The sequence below is a fragment of the Cavia porcellus genome, unplaced genomic scaffold (genome assembly GCF_034190915.1).
Source record: "Cavia porcellus strain 051 isolate PalLab524CR breed Dunkin Hartley unplaced genomic scaffold, mCavPor4.1 scaffold_14, whole genome shotgun sequence".
NCBI classification, from domain to species: domain Eukaryota; kingdom Metazoa; phylum Chordata; class Mammalia; order Rodentia; family Caviidae; genus Cavia; species Cavia porcellus.
In genome coordinates, this window is record NW_026947497.1 from 65,613,347 (window position 1) to 65,628,934 (window position 15,588).

The window sequence follows — 15,588 nt, forward strand, 5'->3', positions numbered from 1 at the left end:
AGTCATAAGAGATGCGGCCCAACTAAACATATTTTACTTGTGATTTTTTAACCTGGATAAATAAAAGCAAACAAAAATGATTATGCCTTGGACCAAGGATTTAGCTCAGTGACACAGCACCTGCCTGGCAAGCATGAGGTCTTGAGTTCGAGTCCTACCAAAAAAAAAAAGCAGACTATGCCTCAAAAACCATTACATATTGATGAACTCAAATTGTTTCACAAATACTAGTATATTAAAAGTACCCAAAGGTTGGAAGCATTAAATCAAGAAATAAAAAGGAATTTTTCCTGTTATACAGCAAGTACTCAGTGGAAACCAAAAATTATGATATACTTTGAATGCAAATGTATAAAATTATTTATAAATAGTTCTTGTAAAGAAACCTAAGATGAGGGTCAGGGATTTGGCTCAGTAGCATAAGTGCCTGCCTGGCAAGCGCGAGGTCATGAGTTCAATCCTCGGTACCAAAAAAAAAAGAAACCTAATATGAAGTGTAGACTCTTACAGCAGGAAGCAGTTGCAGGCAATCTTTATTATAATTTTTCAAATGATAAAGGAATGGCACCCCAAAAGCCTTGCCCAGTTACACATAAAGTGATAAAGCAGTAGTGAACACTCAGTATTTCTTAATCTGGATTTTTTTATCTTGATCCTCACAGCATAAATTTTCAATTACATATGTAGGAGTTTTAATTTCTGAAATTATATTGTGTAGCTGGTCGTGGTAACACACACCTGTAATCCCAGCGCATGGAGGCTGAGGCAGAAGGGTCACTGTGAGTGTGAGGCCAACCTGAACATAAGAGTTTAAGGCCAGACTGAACTACAAAGTGAGACCCTCTGTCAAAAAACAATTGTGTAAAAGGAACTGTTACTCTGGATTTTAATTGAAGAAATGAATACCCAGTCTCTGCTACTGCACTGTGTGATAGAGCCAGGTACTGACCGGCTGTCCTGACCTCCAAGCCCATGCCCCCACTACCGCCGTGTACCGCTGGCACCTTGTCTTAAATAGCTGCATGACCTTTTATAAACTACTAAATTTACCTCAGTTGCTTGGAGTTAGGGGCACTAATCCACCAACAGATTGTTTTGATTAACAATAGGTGACAATTGCAGGATAAACATAGCTGGACATGGTGCCTGTAATCCACATACTTAGGAGGCTGAAGCAGGAGGGTTGTACATTTGAGACTGGCCGACTTACAATCTTGTCTCACAATAAAAAAAAACAACAACAACAATAGGTGCTTGGAGGTAGCTCAGTGTTTGCCTAGCAAGTGTGAATCTCTAGTACTACCAAAAGACCCCCCAAAAATTTAGAAGGAATTCATAAAGAGTTTCAGGAGGATATATCTGTGACTTAAAGAGCATGTGAGTGAACGCCAAGAGGTCATGTAGGGTAAGTGATGTGCACCCCGAGTCAGGGCGGTAGCAGAGGGTTAGATAGGAGAGATGCTGGAGGAGAAGACAGCAGTTCACTGTGGAGGGAAGGATTGATTGATGGCAGCTGTTCATTAAAAGGAATGTGGGGGCTGGGGATTTAGCTCAGCAGCATAAGCACCTGCTTTGCAAGCAGGCAGTCATGAGTTCGATCCCTGGTACCGATTTAAAAAAAAAAAAAAAAAAAAAAAAAAAAAAGGAATGCGGAAAAAAAAAAAGGGAATGCGGATATTCAGCTGGAGAACTTTTTTAGATTAAAAGTTTCTTACATATTCCATCAGGCATAATGGTTATTCTACAGATAAGCCACTTAATAAATAGTTTATTCATTGGCTCACTTATACAAAGATACTAACTTACCCCACCTTCCTCTTACTTATAAAAAGAAAATGTATGTGAAAGCTCTCTGAGATGTAAACCATAAAGTTCATTACTTTTCTAGGTACTGTAGGAGATAGAAGGCAGCCCCTGGCTTCAGTGATCTCGGGATCTAATAACCCTTGCCTAATATTTTAGTTTCATAGTTTTATTATTTTACAATTATAAAATGCTTCATCCCCTATGAGTGTGAACACTCGAGCTAAATCATGCAATTTCTAGAAGGATGATGGAGAAAGATTCTTGAGGGGCCGAAAAAGTACTGTGTAAAGCACTGATGCACATACAGTTAGGATAAACAAATTTCAGCAGAATCTCGGTATTGAAAGGTCATTGAAAGGGTGCTCTTAGGAACAAAAAGGCCCCGTGGTAGTATGAGTAGGGAAACCTGAACTGAATATATTGCAACTATACTTACCAGGAGCTTTTTTTGGTACATGTTTATAGCACATAATGATCACATTCCTTGTAGAGAGTTCATACATGTGCACGGTGTATCACAAGAAGGACTTTTTAAGAGTAAGAAAGCCCTAAGCTGTTTAACCAACTTGTTCAAAATTTAGACCTTTCGTAAGGTATTTTTCATGTACTTTCACATAGGTATATGTTGTTGGGGGCTACGATGGGCAGAACAGACTCAGCAGTGTAGAGTGTTACGATTCCTTCTCAAACCGGTGGACTGAAGTTGCTCCCCTTAAGGAGGCAGTGAGCTCCCCTGCTGTGACCAGCTGTGTGGGAAAGTTGTTTGTGATTGGTGGAGGACCTGACGATAACACTTGTTCTGATAAGGTGAGCCACGTTCTCTGTAAGGAACTACCAACCCTATATGAAAACAGGGAAAGAGAAGGTTTGTGGAGTGTGTAGTTAGGTCACTTAGTGTGAAGGCATCTTCTAAAAATAGACTAGTACCTTATTTTGAGGAAAAGCATTGACTTTTGAGTTACTGAGAGTCAAATAGATCTAATAATTTGCTGTAACAAATGGGATTAAAGTTCTTTGAAATGAGACTAATCTAAACTTGTAAACTTCACTGCTGTCATCTACAGAATCTAAACAACACAGCTGGGAAGTGAGTATAAGGCACAGTAACTAACACCTGCTCCAACTGGGTTGTTTCTGCATACTTTCAGTGTTTTTAAGAGTGAGGAAACCCCCATAGAGTAAATAAAGGATGGCTCAAAGTGGGTGCAATTCATTGACCTCCTGGGACAAAAGAAAATGCACCATGTTTTTTCTGGGGAAAACCACCTAATTGGTTCAGTAATGTTAAGTGAATTTGGTTGGTCAGTTATTTTCCTAAGTTAAATTTTAACATCAAGGGGCTGGGGATTTAGCTCAGTGGCATAAGCACCTGCCTTGCAAGCAGGCGGTCATGAGTTTGATCCCCGGTACCAATAAAAAAAAAAATTAACATCAAATGGTCAAATATTACTTACTTGAGTTTGTGATCACCCAAAGTACACAGAGCAGGAGTGGTGGCACATACCTGTATTCCCAACACTTAGCATGCTGGGACAGGAGGATTGCCACAAGTTCGAAGCCAGCCTGGGCTACATAGTGAGTTAGTTCAAGGCTAGCCTGGATGACATAGCAAGACCCTATGTCAGAAAACAAAATGAAATACACAGAATTGAAGTTTACTTGTGTTCTTCTGAAGAAACAACTTCCTAGAAGTTGTAAAGAAATTTTACTCATTTATAGTTATCCTACCCAACACAATTTTTTAAAAATTTAGACCATTTTACTCCTTAACCTCAGCACTTGGGAGACTAAGACTGCCAAATTATGAGCTTAAGGAAAGCCTGGCTCTACATAATGAAAACCTGTTTTTAAAAATGCGACTGTGTATTTTAGTGGAAATAAGTAAAGTAGACTCGATAGTTATCCATCGTGGAAACAGTCTATTGTTGTTATTCTTTTCTGCTTGGTAGTAAATTTGCATGTCTTTTGAGAATTTTCATAATTCATACCTTTTACAATCAGATTAATTCTCAGGGAATTAATGTTAATGGGAGCTGATGTTTAATCACATGTCTGTGTAAATTTTTTTTACTAAATTTATGTATTTGTTTATCAATTTTAATTAAATGTTTCTGTGTATCACTAGGTTCAGTCTTATAATCCAGAAACCAATTCTTGGCTCCTTCGTGCAGCTATCCCAATTGCCAAGAGGTGTATAACAGCTGTGTCCTTAAACAATCTGATCTATGTTGCTGGTGGGCTGACCAAAGCAATATATTGTTACGATCCGGTGGAGGACTACTGGATGCATGTACAGAATACCTTCAGCCGACAGGTAACTGCATAACAGTTGGGGTGGGGGGATCTTAAGAGAGACCAAGTGCATGATCAGTATTGGTTTCACCTTTTAAATACTGTGGATATTGGATTGCTCATTACTTCTTTTTTGCCATTCCAAGGGGAAGTAGCATTGCATTTGACTGCTGCTGTTTTTTCTCTTAACCTGTTTCAGAGTCCAGGTTGTTGTTCTTTCCTATTTCAGAAGAGAAGATATGTTCCCAAAACAGTTGTTTCTCGGGTTGGAGGCTAGGTCGTTGGCTTTTGACATGACATGGTTGTGCTGAGGTCGCTGCCATTTACACACTCCACCTAGAGCCCCACTTCCCTCACTCCCACCATTCCCAAAACCCCTTTTCTTTGATCTTTTGGCTCCTGGCGGTGCTGTCCTTCCAGCACTGGAGTGCTGATTCCAATGCTGGGTATCTGGCGTCATCCAGACCTCTGTAATGATGACATGGTATCATAGTAATCTCTTCAGCCTCTTACTTTTTTTTCCTAATTCTTAACTATGAATGTTGCTTGAGCCTCATTCCCTGATCTCTTCCTGGTTCATACTGTATTCTTGAATGATTTCATCTTCTGCTTAGTCTTGACCTGCAAGCCTGCAAGTCTTGACCGCCATCCAAGTCTCTCTCCTCTGACCCAAACTCCAATTCCAGCTGCCTGCGTGGTATTTTCCATGGATGTCGGAAGGCTTCAGACTTAAGATAATAGAATCATCTTCTCCCATGTCTTTTTCCTATTGCCAAACAACCTAGAAACTTACTAGTGTTTTCCTCATTTTCTCTCAAATTGAATTCTAGCTTATTTAGTTCAGTATCCTTAATTTCTATTTTTTCCATTCTTAGTATACCTACTTTTACACATATTCTTACCTAAACAAAACAATAATATTCTAATTAGTCTTCCTTTCTCTAATGCTTTACTTTTCTAGAATTATTTTCTAAATACTTTTGTCACCAATTATTTTCCATCAGATCTAGTCATCTCTCTCTCTGGATTGGGAACCTGCTGAACAAAATCCAAAAGTATTACTTCATTCAAGACCTTCAGTTTTTTTAACCTTTATCCCTTTCAGCGTGTCTTTCTATGACTTTTCCCTGGTTACATTAAATATGTGTTATGTGCATTCTCTAAATAGATCATAGATGTTTTGGTCTTGGTTAATGCAGTACTCTTAAGCCTCTGCTGCTTTTTTTCTTTTTCTGCTTGTAATTCTACTAATCTTTTAAGAATCACTTCATATTAAACCATAATCTTCAGGTGAAAAAAAAAAAAAAAGAATCACTTCATAGTTTCAAAAAATTGAGATTACCTTGGCTAGAACTGATCTCTTTTTATCCCTTTGCAGCTGTGGAACTCGTATTTCCATTATGGCAATCACATATGCCTTTATGGGTATAAATACTTTCCATACTGGAATTCAGCTTTCCTTAGGTCACCATTTGTTCTAACTCCTCTCTTGACATATCTTGCATTGCTCAGTAAATACTAAGACTTAAGGAAATGAAGTAACTAAGGGACCTAGTTTTAAGATAATTTTAATCTCTATCATCCTCTAAATCCCCTTTCCTCATTTTTGTGTTTGTCAGTACTAAATTTATCTCAGGTGTATGACCTGTAACGATTAGTTTTATCCAGTAGACATAATTTCTTGACATGAAAAATTGTTTTTAAGGTTGCTTGCTTCATTGAATTCTAAACATTATTATCTGAAATATTAATAGTCATATTTTATAATTATACATTCTTTTAGTTAGAATATTCTCAAAATAACTACAAGGGTTAGTAGTAGGAAATAGCTTGTGCCTAGAAATTAATGGTACTTTGTTGTTTTTGTTGTGTTCAGAACTTTTAAATTACAGAATTCATTGTGCTTTAGGTGAAAATTTTTGTGGTTTTTGCCCATAATTGTGGCAGTTCATGAATGGGATTATGGATGAAAATGACATTCACTAATTATAATAAGCCACATCATTTTGATATATATAATCTCTAATAGAGACATGTTTAAGCACTCACTAATTCTTTCAGACCTAAAGAAGTATCCTGTTATATAAGTCTACCAAGATTTAATTTCTACGTCTATATATAGCATATTTGGCCAAGTAAAAATGTTCATTGAAACCACTGGTTAGACAGGTTTGTTAGTTGTGTGAGAGCAGGATGGTGTCAGGAAGTAAACCAGCACAGCACGGTGGGCACACCTATAACCCTGCATGGCGATCATAGCCTCAAGGCCAGCACGGGTAACGTGTGAGACTTGTCTCACGGTAAGGAGGAGCTAGCGCTGCAGCTCAGTGATGGAATACTTGCCAAGCACGCACAAAGGCCTGGGTTCAATCCCCAGTACCACAAAAATACTTGTTTCATGTAATAATTATATTACTGAAACACAAGAGTAAAATTTAGCTAAAAATCCCATTACATGGAAGGGGAAGTTAACTATAAAACATTTGGGGCGTTTTTGTGCCCCAGCCAAGACCTCTACATAACAACAATGTTTTGTTGATTTGATGAGAACTCCTCCATCCTACTTGTCGCTCATCCTCTGCAATGAGGAATGGTGCTGCTCTTCCACCCCGTGGTAGTTTCTGTCTATAGTAAAGAACTGTCTACAGGCGGAGAAGCCAGCCAGGCTCCTGAGAGGCTTTTGCTGAATCGCCATTGAGTCAGCACCTTCCTGTCAGGTTCTCAAACCCACCTGCCTTCCACCACTTGGCCCCTGTTACTAACAAAGTTCATTTCAGTGCTCACTTGATGCAGGCAGAATTATCTGGCACCCGCACACAGGACAGGAGTGGGCTAGGATGTTAGCTGTGTCGCGCCCCCTCCCATGTTAAAACACCTCTTTTTTACTTTCCAGCTTGTTGCCTTTATCTTCAGCAGTTAATTTGTTGATGTATTTGGTTAAACAGGAAAACTGTGGTATGTCTGTGTGCAATGGTAAAATATATATCCTGGGTGGAAGACGGGAAAATGGAGAGGCCACAGACACTATTCTCTGTTACGACCCTGCAACAAGTATCATCACAGGTGTGGCTGCCATGCCCAGGCCCGTGTCCTACCATGGCTGTGTGACCATTCACAGATACAGTGAGAAGTGCTTTAAGCTCTAACACCAGGCTGCCTCACCCAGGAGCCGCGTCAAGCCAGGAAGAGAGGCTTGGAACCTCCAAGTGGGAATGTCCTCCTTCGGGCCCTATACAAAAGCGGTAAAAAGAATGATCCTGGTGCCTTTCTCCCAGAAATACCGGCCTTGTAAACTGTAATGAAGCTTTTCTATTCATTAAAAAATGTTCCTTGTTAAGGGTAATAGCGGTTGCTTGGCGTTTGCGAGTGTACCCTTGTAAATATTTATAAGAAGCGCGAGTGGACTGGAAAACAGTGTCCACGTTACTGTTTAGGACTCTGAAAGGACTCCTCACACTGTATGTATCTTTGGCTATAAGACTGTACACCCCTGATTTTATCCTGTGTAGAGAAAATTGCATGGTCGAGGCTTCTATTAGGTCAACTCATCTAATGCTAAAAACATTTAGATTGCATTCTGATAGGAAGAAAATCAGTTTTAAAAATCTTTGTTACTGACCTAGAATATCCAAATTGGTTAATTTGATTGAAGGATTTTTCCTGTAATTGATAAAAATGTTAAAATGATGACAGTTTGAGTACCATGAAAATACTGAATTATTGTGACTTCATTCTTATATTTGCTGTCTTACACAAAACATATTTTTGTGGGGAAGGTAGGAGATACAAAAGTAAATGCCCATAAAAGAGGGATTAAAAATGCAGATTAAATAATGCAGATTAATTCCTAAGAAAAAGTAAGTAACTATTGAAGAGAAAACTGTGGCCTCCAGTGATTTTCCAAGCAGCAGTACATCAAAATAAGTCCTCTAAGGAAGCCGCATTCCTTGGACCTCACAAGGGAGTTGAAGCATTTTGCAATGTGGTCTTGTGGAAAGCAGTGAGGAGTTCCTCCCCAGCCCAGCAGGCTTCAACAGGCTTCAGCAGGCTTCAGCAGGCTTCGCAGTGCTCTGGGTGGAGACTCTTCCCTGTTACTGCTGTCTTGTGAAGGCTGAACGTTCTGAGAATCTCTGTTTTTAGGGTGCCTTTCAGAGGCCAAACCAGGGACCACATATCTTAGTGGGTCCATTTTTCTTTTACATTTAGCTATCTGGAAAGAAAGAACAGTCACTGCAGTCTTCTGAGATACCTCTTTCCTTTGGTACCCATTGTGTAAAATATTGATCAGCGTTTTCAAGTTTCCATAAGACGACAAACTGCTTTTTTTATGTTTCTCAACTCCAGTTTATAAAGCTTACCAGTTTCCAGAAAAGAATATAGGGTTTTTTCTAAGGCAGATAAATGGCTATGGAAGGAACTGCAGCGTAAGCAATTATTAGGAGTCCTGGGTGGATGGGTATACCTCCTGCCTCCCACCTCCCAGGGCCATGGGAGGTAGCTTGCCGCATTCACTTGGAATCCCTGTCCCCCTTCACATTGTAACGGTATGTGCTGTGTCACGGTCGGGAGGCAGATATCCAATCACAGTTTCCTGTTACAAGCAAGGTAGTCATCAAAAACCTAACGCTGCTAAACTTTTTTCTCCTCACCTTAGAAATTTCAGATTGAGAAATTTTAATGCTTAGCTAGAATCCAAATTCTGAAGAAAGCTCTAAAAACTGTATCTTTAGGGCATTTTAAATCATAATTTTAAAACGATATATAACTGTGATAACTATCAAAGCAATTCAGAAAACAGGTATCTGTCATTTATTTGAAAACCAGTTGTTCCTACAATTGACTTGCATTTTTATAGTAAACATCTGCATTATACTTTTGTAAATAAACCTATTTAGTTCAGAAATTCTTTATACTAGATGACATAATGTATGAAAAACTGTTCTGTAAATGCTTGGGATTATACAAATGATACTTGTTATTTTCATGTGTATTTGTAAGGTTATGTTCATCCATATATACAGATACTTCACATAAAAGGGCTTTCTCAAGATAATTTCGTATCCTAGTATTTTTGTCTATTATAAAAATATTAATTGATGTATTTTGTTATATTTTTCATATCCATGTTTTTTGTAAATTTGAAGTGAAACTAAAAACCAGAATTTGTTTGAACATAAACCTCATACCAATATTGTTTAATTCTTTTTCTCTACATAAATTAGTTGTAATTTATGTTAAAGATCACCAAGGAATCATCTTGACTACTAGAAAATTGTTTTTAAAGTTTCCAAATGATATTTTAACTTCAGTTAAAGATCCTTTACTAATTCCTGATAATTAATGCTATTTTCCTTGAGACAGAACCTTAGGTTATGTGAAGAAGGATATGCCAACCAGAGTGCTGTCAGGTGATGTTCATTCATTCTGTCACCCCCATAGTTGAAAGACTTTCTTTTAACAGGTGATGTTCACAGGAGCCCTTGGGTTAGTATACATGTATATGTATATGTAGATAGATGGTATGGTTGTATACACACATATATACAAACATCAAGGATTTTTGCAGTGTGATGATCAGAAAACTTTGATCATCTTAAATGCAGTTCCAAAATTTTTAACTGGGAATTTCTACAGTACGTTTATATTTGAAAGTACAAAATGAGATGGATATGGTGGCATATGCCAGAATTCCCAGCACTTGGGAGGCCGAGGCATGAGGATTGCTATGCATTTGAGGCCAGCCTGAACAACATAGCAAGGGCCTGTCTCAACAACAGCAAAAAGTGGAAGACTAGTGTTAATAACAATAACTTTTACACTATCAGAATCTCTATAGCTCACCAGTTTTACAAGGTCAGAAAACAAATCAGCCGAATAGCTGTTTGCTGACCCAACTATGATGCCTCAGTGAGAAAGGATTTTCGGAGTTGCTTTACAGATCAGTGGGAAGTCCAGTCGATGTGTGCTTCATGAACTTTAATCCTTCCTATGTCCTCCACTACGCGAGTGAGTGACAGAGTCATCTGACTGCTGCCTCTTCTGTGACGTTGCCACTGATTTCACTGCGCAGGTGTGAAATGGTAGCTCGTGGGACGTGCAGTGACCATTTTTTCCTAGCTGACTGAAATACAGGTATTTACTGCATTTAAACCAGGTTAAGAAAAGATGATGTAAGTACTCAGGGAGGGTCTTCATTTGTCACTTTCGCCTGTTTGGGGTGTTTAAAGTGCTAACTTTCGGTTGATAATTTTAGAGTAAATTTAATTTGGTAAAGGGGCGTTGCACACAGCTGTCATTGGACATTCTTTTGTACCTAGAAAGATGAAAATGTTTTGTGAACCGATGCATTTTCTCTTGGTGACTATGAATGCTCTGTCTGTCAGATAACCCTTTTTCAAACTCAGGAAGACAAAGGTTCAATTATACCACTTTTGTCCGTATGCAAGCCAGGTGTGTGTTTCTTTTTTCCTGTTACCTGGATATGGCAATGGATTTTTAAAAAATACTGTGAGAACCTGTACATGACAGGAGAGGGGTTGAGCTGCTTGTGTCTGCCTTGTATGTCTTGACATTTACATGTGGAAAAGACATCTCCAGACTGTTTTCAAAAAGGAGAGCTTGCTATTTATACGGTGCCAAGTGATAAGATGCTGTCTTCTAAGGCTTCCTATGGACTGCCTTTATTTTAGTAAACTCAAGAAAATAGTTTCAACACAACTTTGGCCTTATTAGAATCCGTTGTGCACTATGTTGAAAGCCAGGTTTACTTCGCCTCACCCTATTATCTTTTTAGGTAAATAGACCGTACCAAGGCCCCAGGCTCGTCAGTTGGGTTGACCTGTGGAGCAGGAGGTCTGATGAGCTAGCTGCCCTAGCATTAGTCACCTCTAATGCTTAGGCACCGGAAGCCACTTGAGCCAGGAGTGTGAACTGATAATTCCAGTGCCGTTTCAACATATGCTAAACATTTTTAAATGTTTTATATGAGTGTTTTACATTTGTGTGATTGCCTTAGATAGTGAATTTACATAGTACTAAGGACGATCCTCATAAATAATTTTTTAAAAGTTGTAAATTATTTTATATTTCTTTTCCAAAGAAAAGAATTTCTGTTTTAGTTTTTTCAAAATAACTGCAGCTGCGTTTATGTGCCTTAAGTTACCAGGGCTATTTTAAGATCTCAATCTAAATAAATATAACGTTAGATAAGTTTCATATTTGTTTCCTTTAGAGACAATAAACTTCCCTTCCTAAGTGTTCTAATGAGTACTAACTTTCTTGGCAGAATGAGAATGTTCAGAGAGGCTATTGGGTGCTTGGAGTTCTCTTTTTCATTTTTACTCTTTGATACCCAGGTGCTCTTTTTAAATATTCAGGTGGGCCAGGGATTTAGCTCAGTGGCATAAGTGCCTGCCTGGCAAGTGTGAGGTCATGAGTTCGATCCCCGGTACCAAAAAATAAATAAAATATTCAGGTAACCTTGACCTTAAATTGAGTAAACCCTTATAAAAGCCATTTGCAGTACTCCATGTGATGCTGAAGAAGTGTATCTGCTTGCTTCCAGTCCATTCTTACGTGCCATTTTCTGGCTTCCTGCATAGGCTCTTTCTTTAACTTTCTTGAAAAGACATTTATTCTTTTTTTCCTCACCCCTCCCTGCAGTGTATTTAAACTTCTCTTGAGAGGTTCCTGAGCTATCTAAGGCAACCCAGCTTTACAGTCGAACAAAAGTATAATCTGCATCTAGTACGGACCTTTGGTAGCAAAGCGTCATTTGCTTTCCGTACGAGGCTCCAGAGTCCTCACAGTGAAGAAAACCTTTAAAAAGCTGGTTTCATCATTCTCAGTTCAATTGTAGCACAATCATCCATCTTGTTTAAATACTGCATAGTGTAAATTTATGTAAGTTGTTAACTAATAGAAAGTTTTTAACCATTATTACTTGACTGTATGGTTGTATTAAATTTTATTTACCAAAAATACATTGTTCTGTCTTCACTTAAATATACCTAAGTAGTTGTACAAAAAAAGAAGCCAGGAGAAAATCCATACGTGGTGTATGTGTGCTGTTCTGGGTGTGACTGTGAAATTACAGGAAGGATAAACAGGAGACTAGAAACCTGGGCGTCAGGAGGAAGAGAAGCAGTGGCCGAGAAGCAGATTCACTGAGGTTCCTGTGGGGTCCCTGGCTGGTGGTGCTGAGGAGGAAGAGGCAGGTGTTCAGGGACAGGGAAAGTGCAAGGACCACCTCTTCCCAAGGTTCTGGCCCTTCCCCACAGCCCCCGGGCCTCCTGACAATACCACTGGCCCACCCTAGGCTGGGGAGCCCTGGGCTCCAGAGGAGTAATGAACCCGCACAAGTGAAATGGGCCAGTGACCACAGACTGAGAGGGACACCCGCTCCCAGGACAGCTCCCAGCATCCTCACTGCCTGCTGCCCCTTCTGAGCCCCTGCTCTAAGAGTGGCTGTGCTGCCCTCTCGGGTGTTTATCTCTTCATTCTCCCAGGTCTTGGAAGGGATCAGTGCTGGTCCAGGAGTGGGCTAGGTCTCACCAGAGTGGATGGTTCCCTGTGCCTGCCATGGTGCCATCGCCACGTCGTGAGTTGGGCAGAAGGGGCTTCAGAAGAGAGCAGATGCCCATGCTGTGCTCGCAGAACTAAGCTGAGCAACACACTTTTTGTATCAAATACCCTAATACAGCAATATGAAGCAGCTACGGTAGGTAGCAGGAAATTAACTGCTTGTGTACTTAGGAATAAAATCAGCCTTTCAGTCTGAACTACATGAAGAGATTAACTGTTCCAGAATTTTTTAATCACAGAATCCCGGCGTGGTGTTGCACACCTGTAATCCCTGAGAGGCTGAGGCGGGAGGGTCACAGTAAGTTTGAGGGCTAACCTGAATTACAGGGCATCTCGAAAAAACAAAAGATTTTAATTACAGAGAAAAATTCCCAACACTTGCACTCCACTGTTTTTTAAATTTGGTTCTTTGGGGGAGGGGTAGAAGTCAGAGTCTTGCTGTGTAGTCAGACTGGCCTCAAACACTAATCCACCTGCTCCATCCTGCCTTAGCCTCCCAGGTGTTGGTATCACAGGCGTGAACCACCACCTGGCTTGAATTTGGTTCTTGAAAGTTCCATTAAAGTAACATCCAGGCTCAAGGCTGAATATTTTAAATAAATTTGGAGGGAAAAAGCAAAAAACATAGTGTTATTTACTAGAGAGTCAGTGTCACTCCTTGCTGGGGAGGCATATGTTTGTTTACCTTTTTATGCTTAGTTTTAGAATTCTACCATCAAAGTAAAATAGCAAGTTAAAAGTGCTTTTAAATAGCTAGGCATGGGGCAGACACCTGTAACCCCAGTATTTGGGAGGCTGAGGCAGGAGAAGCAGCAAATTCGAGACCAGCTAGAACTGCATAGTGAGACCCTGTCTCAGAAAAAAAAAAAAAGCTTTTAAATAGTGTTAAAGTTATCTTCATTTGATTTAATTCTCACATTGCTACATTATGAAGTGCACAGCTTTCCTACCAGGCTTGGTTCCTACCGTGCCGGCCACAGGGCCATTTGCCTGAGTCTTATTTCCCTCCGGAAGTACAGCACCAACACCCAGCAGCAGCTTTTAGGAGAGAAGGGAAGGCAACATACACTCCAGTAAAAGAACGGATGCAGGAGAGCTGCAGGAAAATGTGACTACTTTAGAACACGGCATTTGTGCAGAAAAGGAAAAAATTAAAAGTATACAACAAGCAGAGCAGTGCATAGATGTAATCCCAACACTGGGAAGCTGAGGCAGGAGGATAGTAGGTTCCAGCCCGCCCTGGGCAGATCTGTCTCAAAATATAAAACAGGTGGGGCTGAGGCCCTCAGTCGGATCCCTGGCATTGGGGCACCGAGTGGATACATTAGTTTACCTTTGGAAAACTGTAACAGTGAGTAGATAGAAACCTCAGGTGTTTTAATTTAAATGTTCTCTTAAAAACAATCACTTGCTCAATGGAACGCAGGGGAAATAGGCCATACCTGTCTTCAACTTCACCACGATTTATTCACTGGTCATAGAAACAATCGGAAGGGACAGTTTCCTAATTGTGTTGGGATCTTTGAAGACCAGCGTGTAGACTTGTATGTCTGGGGAGGGGGCTTGCCGGCTAGCTGGGAGCACTGCCTCCCCAGGGCGGGCCAGTTCCTAGACACAGCTGAACTGATCGGTGGTGAGCCTGCACTTTACATACAAATCAACAAAGCCACATTCATGCTCCCACCTCCTCTTTATCTGACTGTTAAGCCTTGATCACCATTCCCCTATACTAACTCATCCCAGGGTCCAGACAAGCAGGGGAACCCCATACAGACTGCAGCCTACATGTTCTCTCTGCTACTTTCTGCCTCCTAACTGCCACAGTGGCACTCTTGTGGCCCTGTGTGGACAAGCTGTCAGTCATAGGAAACTGAATAGTTTTTGTTGTTTTAACTTTGTATTCTGGGAATTGAATGTAGGGCTTGGGGCATGCTAACCCCGCACTTAAACAGAGCTATATCCTCAGCCTCCAGAACTTTCTCCTATTGTTTGTTTCGGAGATGGAAGGCCTTCCTGTGTGGCCCAGGCTGGCCTTGAACTCCTGCCTCAGCCTCTGGGTTGCGGGGCCTACAGGTACACAGCAGCTGTGGCTGCTGCGTGGAGAGTCACCTCCATGAGCTTTGGGATCTTCCTGGGGGGTTGGTGGTATGGCCTGACTACAAAGTGAGACCCTGTTTCAAAAAAAAAAAAAAAAAACTGTGATCCAAATTAAATCTCTTCTAAGTTGTGGGTGTCAGGTATTGCACCCCAGAAACAAATGACCTTGCCTAGAACTGTTTTTCAATAGCATTCGTTGAAGAGCGTTGAAGCTGAATACATGTGCAGGGCTGTGGCATGGCCTGTGATTGGACTGAGAACAAGGAGATGCCTCAGGGGGCAAGATCAGCCACAGCTGAGGAGACCTTTCTAAGTAGTTTTTCTTAATTAGCATCATCTGTTGCTCTGAGGCGTCCTTGAACCCCTCCCAAGATCCTGCTTAGGTTTCCTCCATTGTCCACTCAGCTCCTTGCTTGTTCTGATTAAATATGAGCTACCCAGCATCAGCCAGCCCCGCTTATAATCTCTGCTGAGGATTTTACTCGTGCAGCCTGTCTCACTCCTTTTTTTTTTTTTTTTTTTTTTTGTCTTTTTCCTTTTTATCGGTACTGGGGACCGAACTCACAACTACCTGCTTGCAAGGCAGGTGCTTATGCCACTGAGCTAAATCCCCAGCCCCCATGTCTCACTTCTTTGAGCCTTCCCCATGCACCCATTTGGTGGATTGGAGGTCTAGACAGACCTCAACAGCATTGATCTCTTCATCTTGTCACTCAGTGACTTTATAAATTAAGTAATTGGCTCATTTTTGTATTATAAAGCATTCTCTGGCCAGGCATAGTGGTGCACATGTGTAATCCCAGCACTTGG

General features: G+C 40.5%; 1 protein-coding gene across 4 annotated transcripts in view; it reads left to right on the top strand.

Annotated features, from left to right (window-relative positions):
- Window positions 1-12,078, top strand: part of Klhl24 (kelch like family member 24) — a 37,291-nt gene extending 25,213 nt beyond the window's left edge. For all 4 annotated transcript variants that reach the window (XM_003477047.5, XM_063261119.1, XM_013160187.3 and 1 more), the window contains exons 6-8: window positions 2,425-2,613; window positions 3,932-4,120; window positions 7,044-12,078. In XM_003477047.5, the coding sequence (XP_003477095.1) occupies window positions 2,425-2,613; window positions 3,932-4,120; window positions 7,044-7,244 (579 nt within the window). In that variant the 3' untranslated portion in view covers window positions 7,245-12,078. The remainder of the gene's footprint in view (window positions 1-2,424; window positions 2,614-3,931; window positions 4,121-7,043) is intronic.
- The last annotated feature ends 3,510 nt before the right edge of the window (window positions 12,079-15,588 follow it).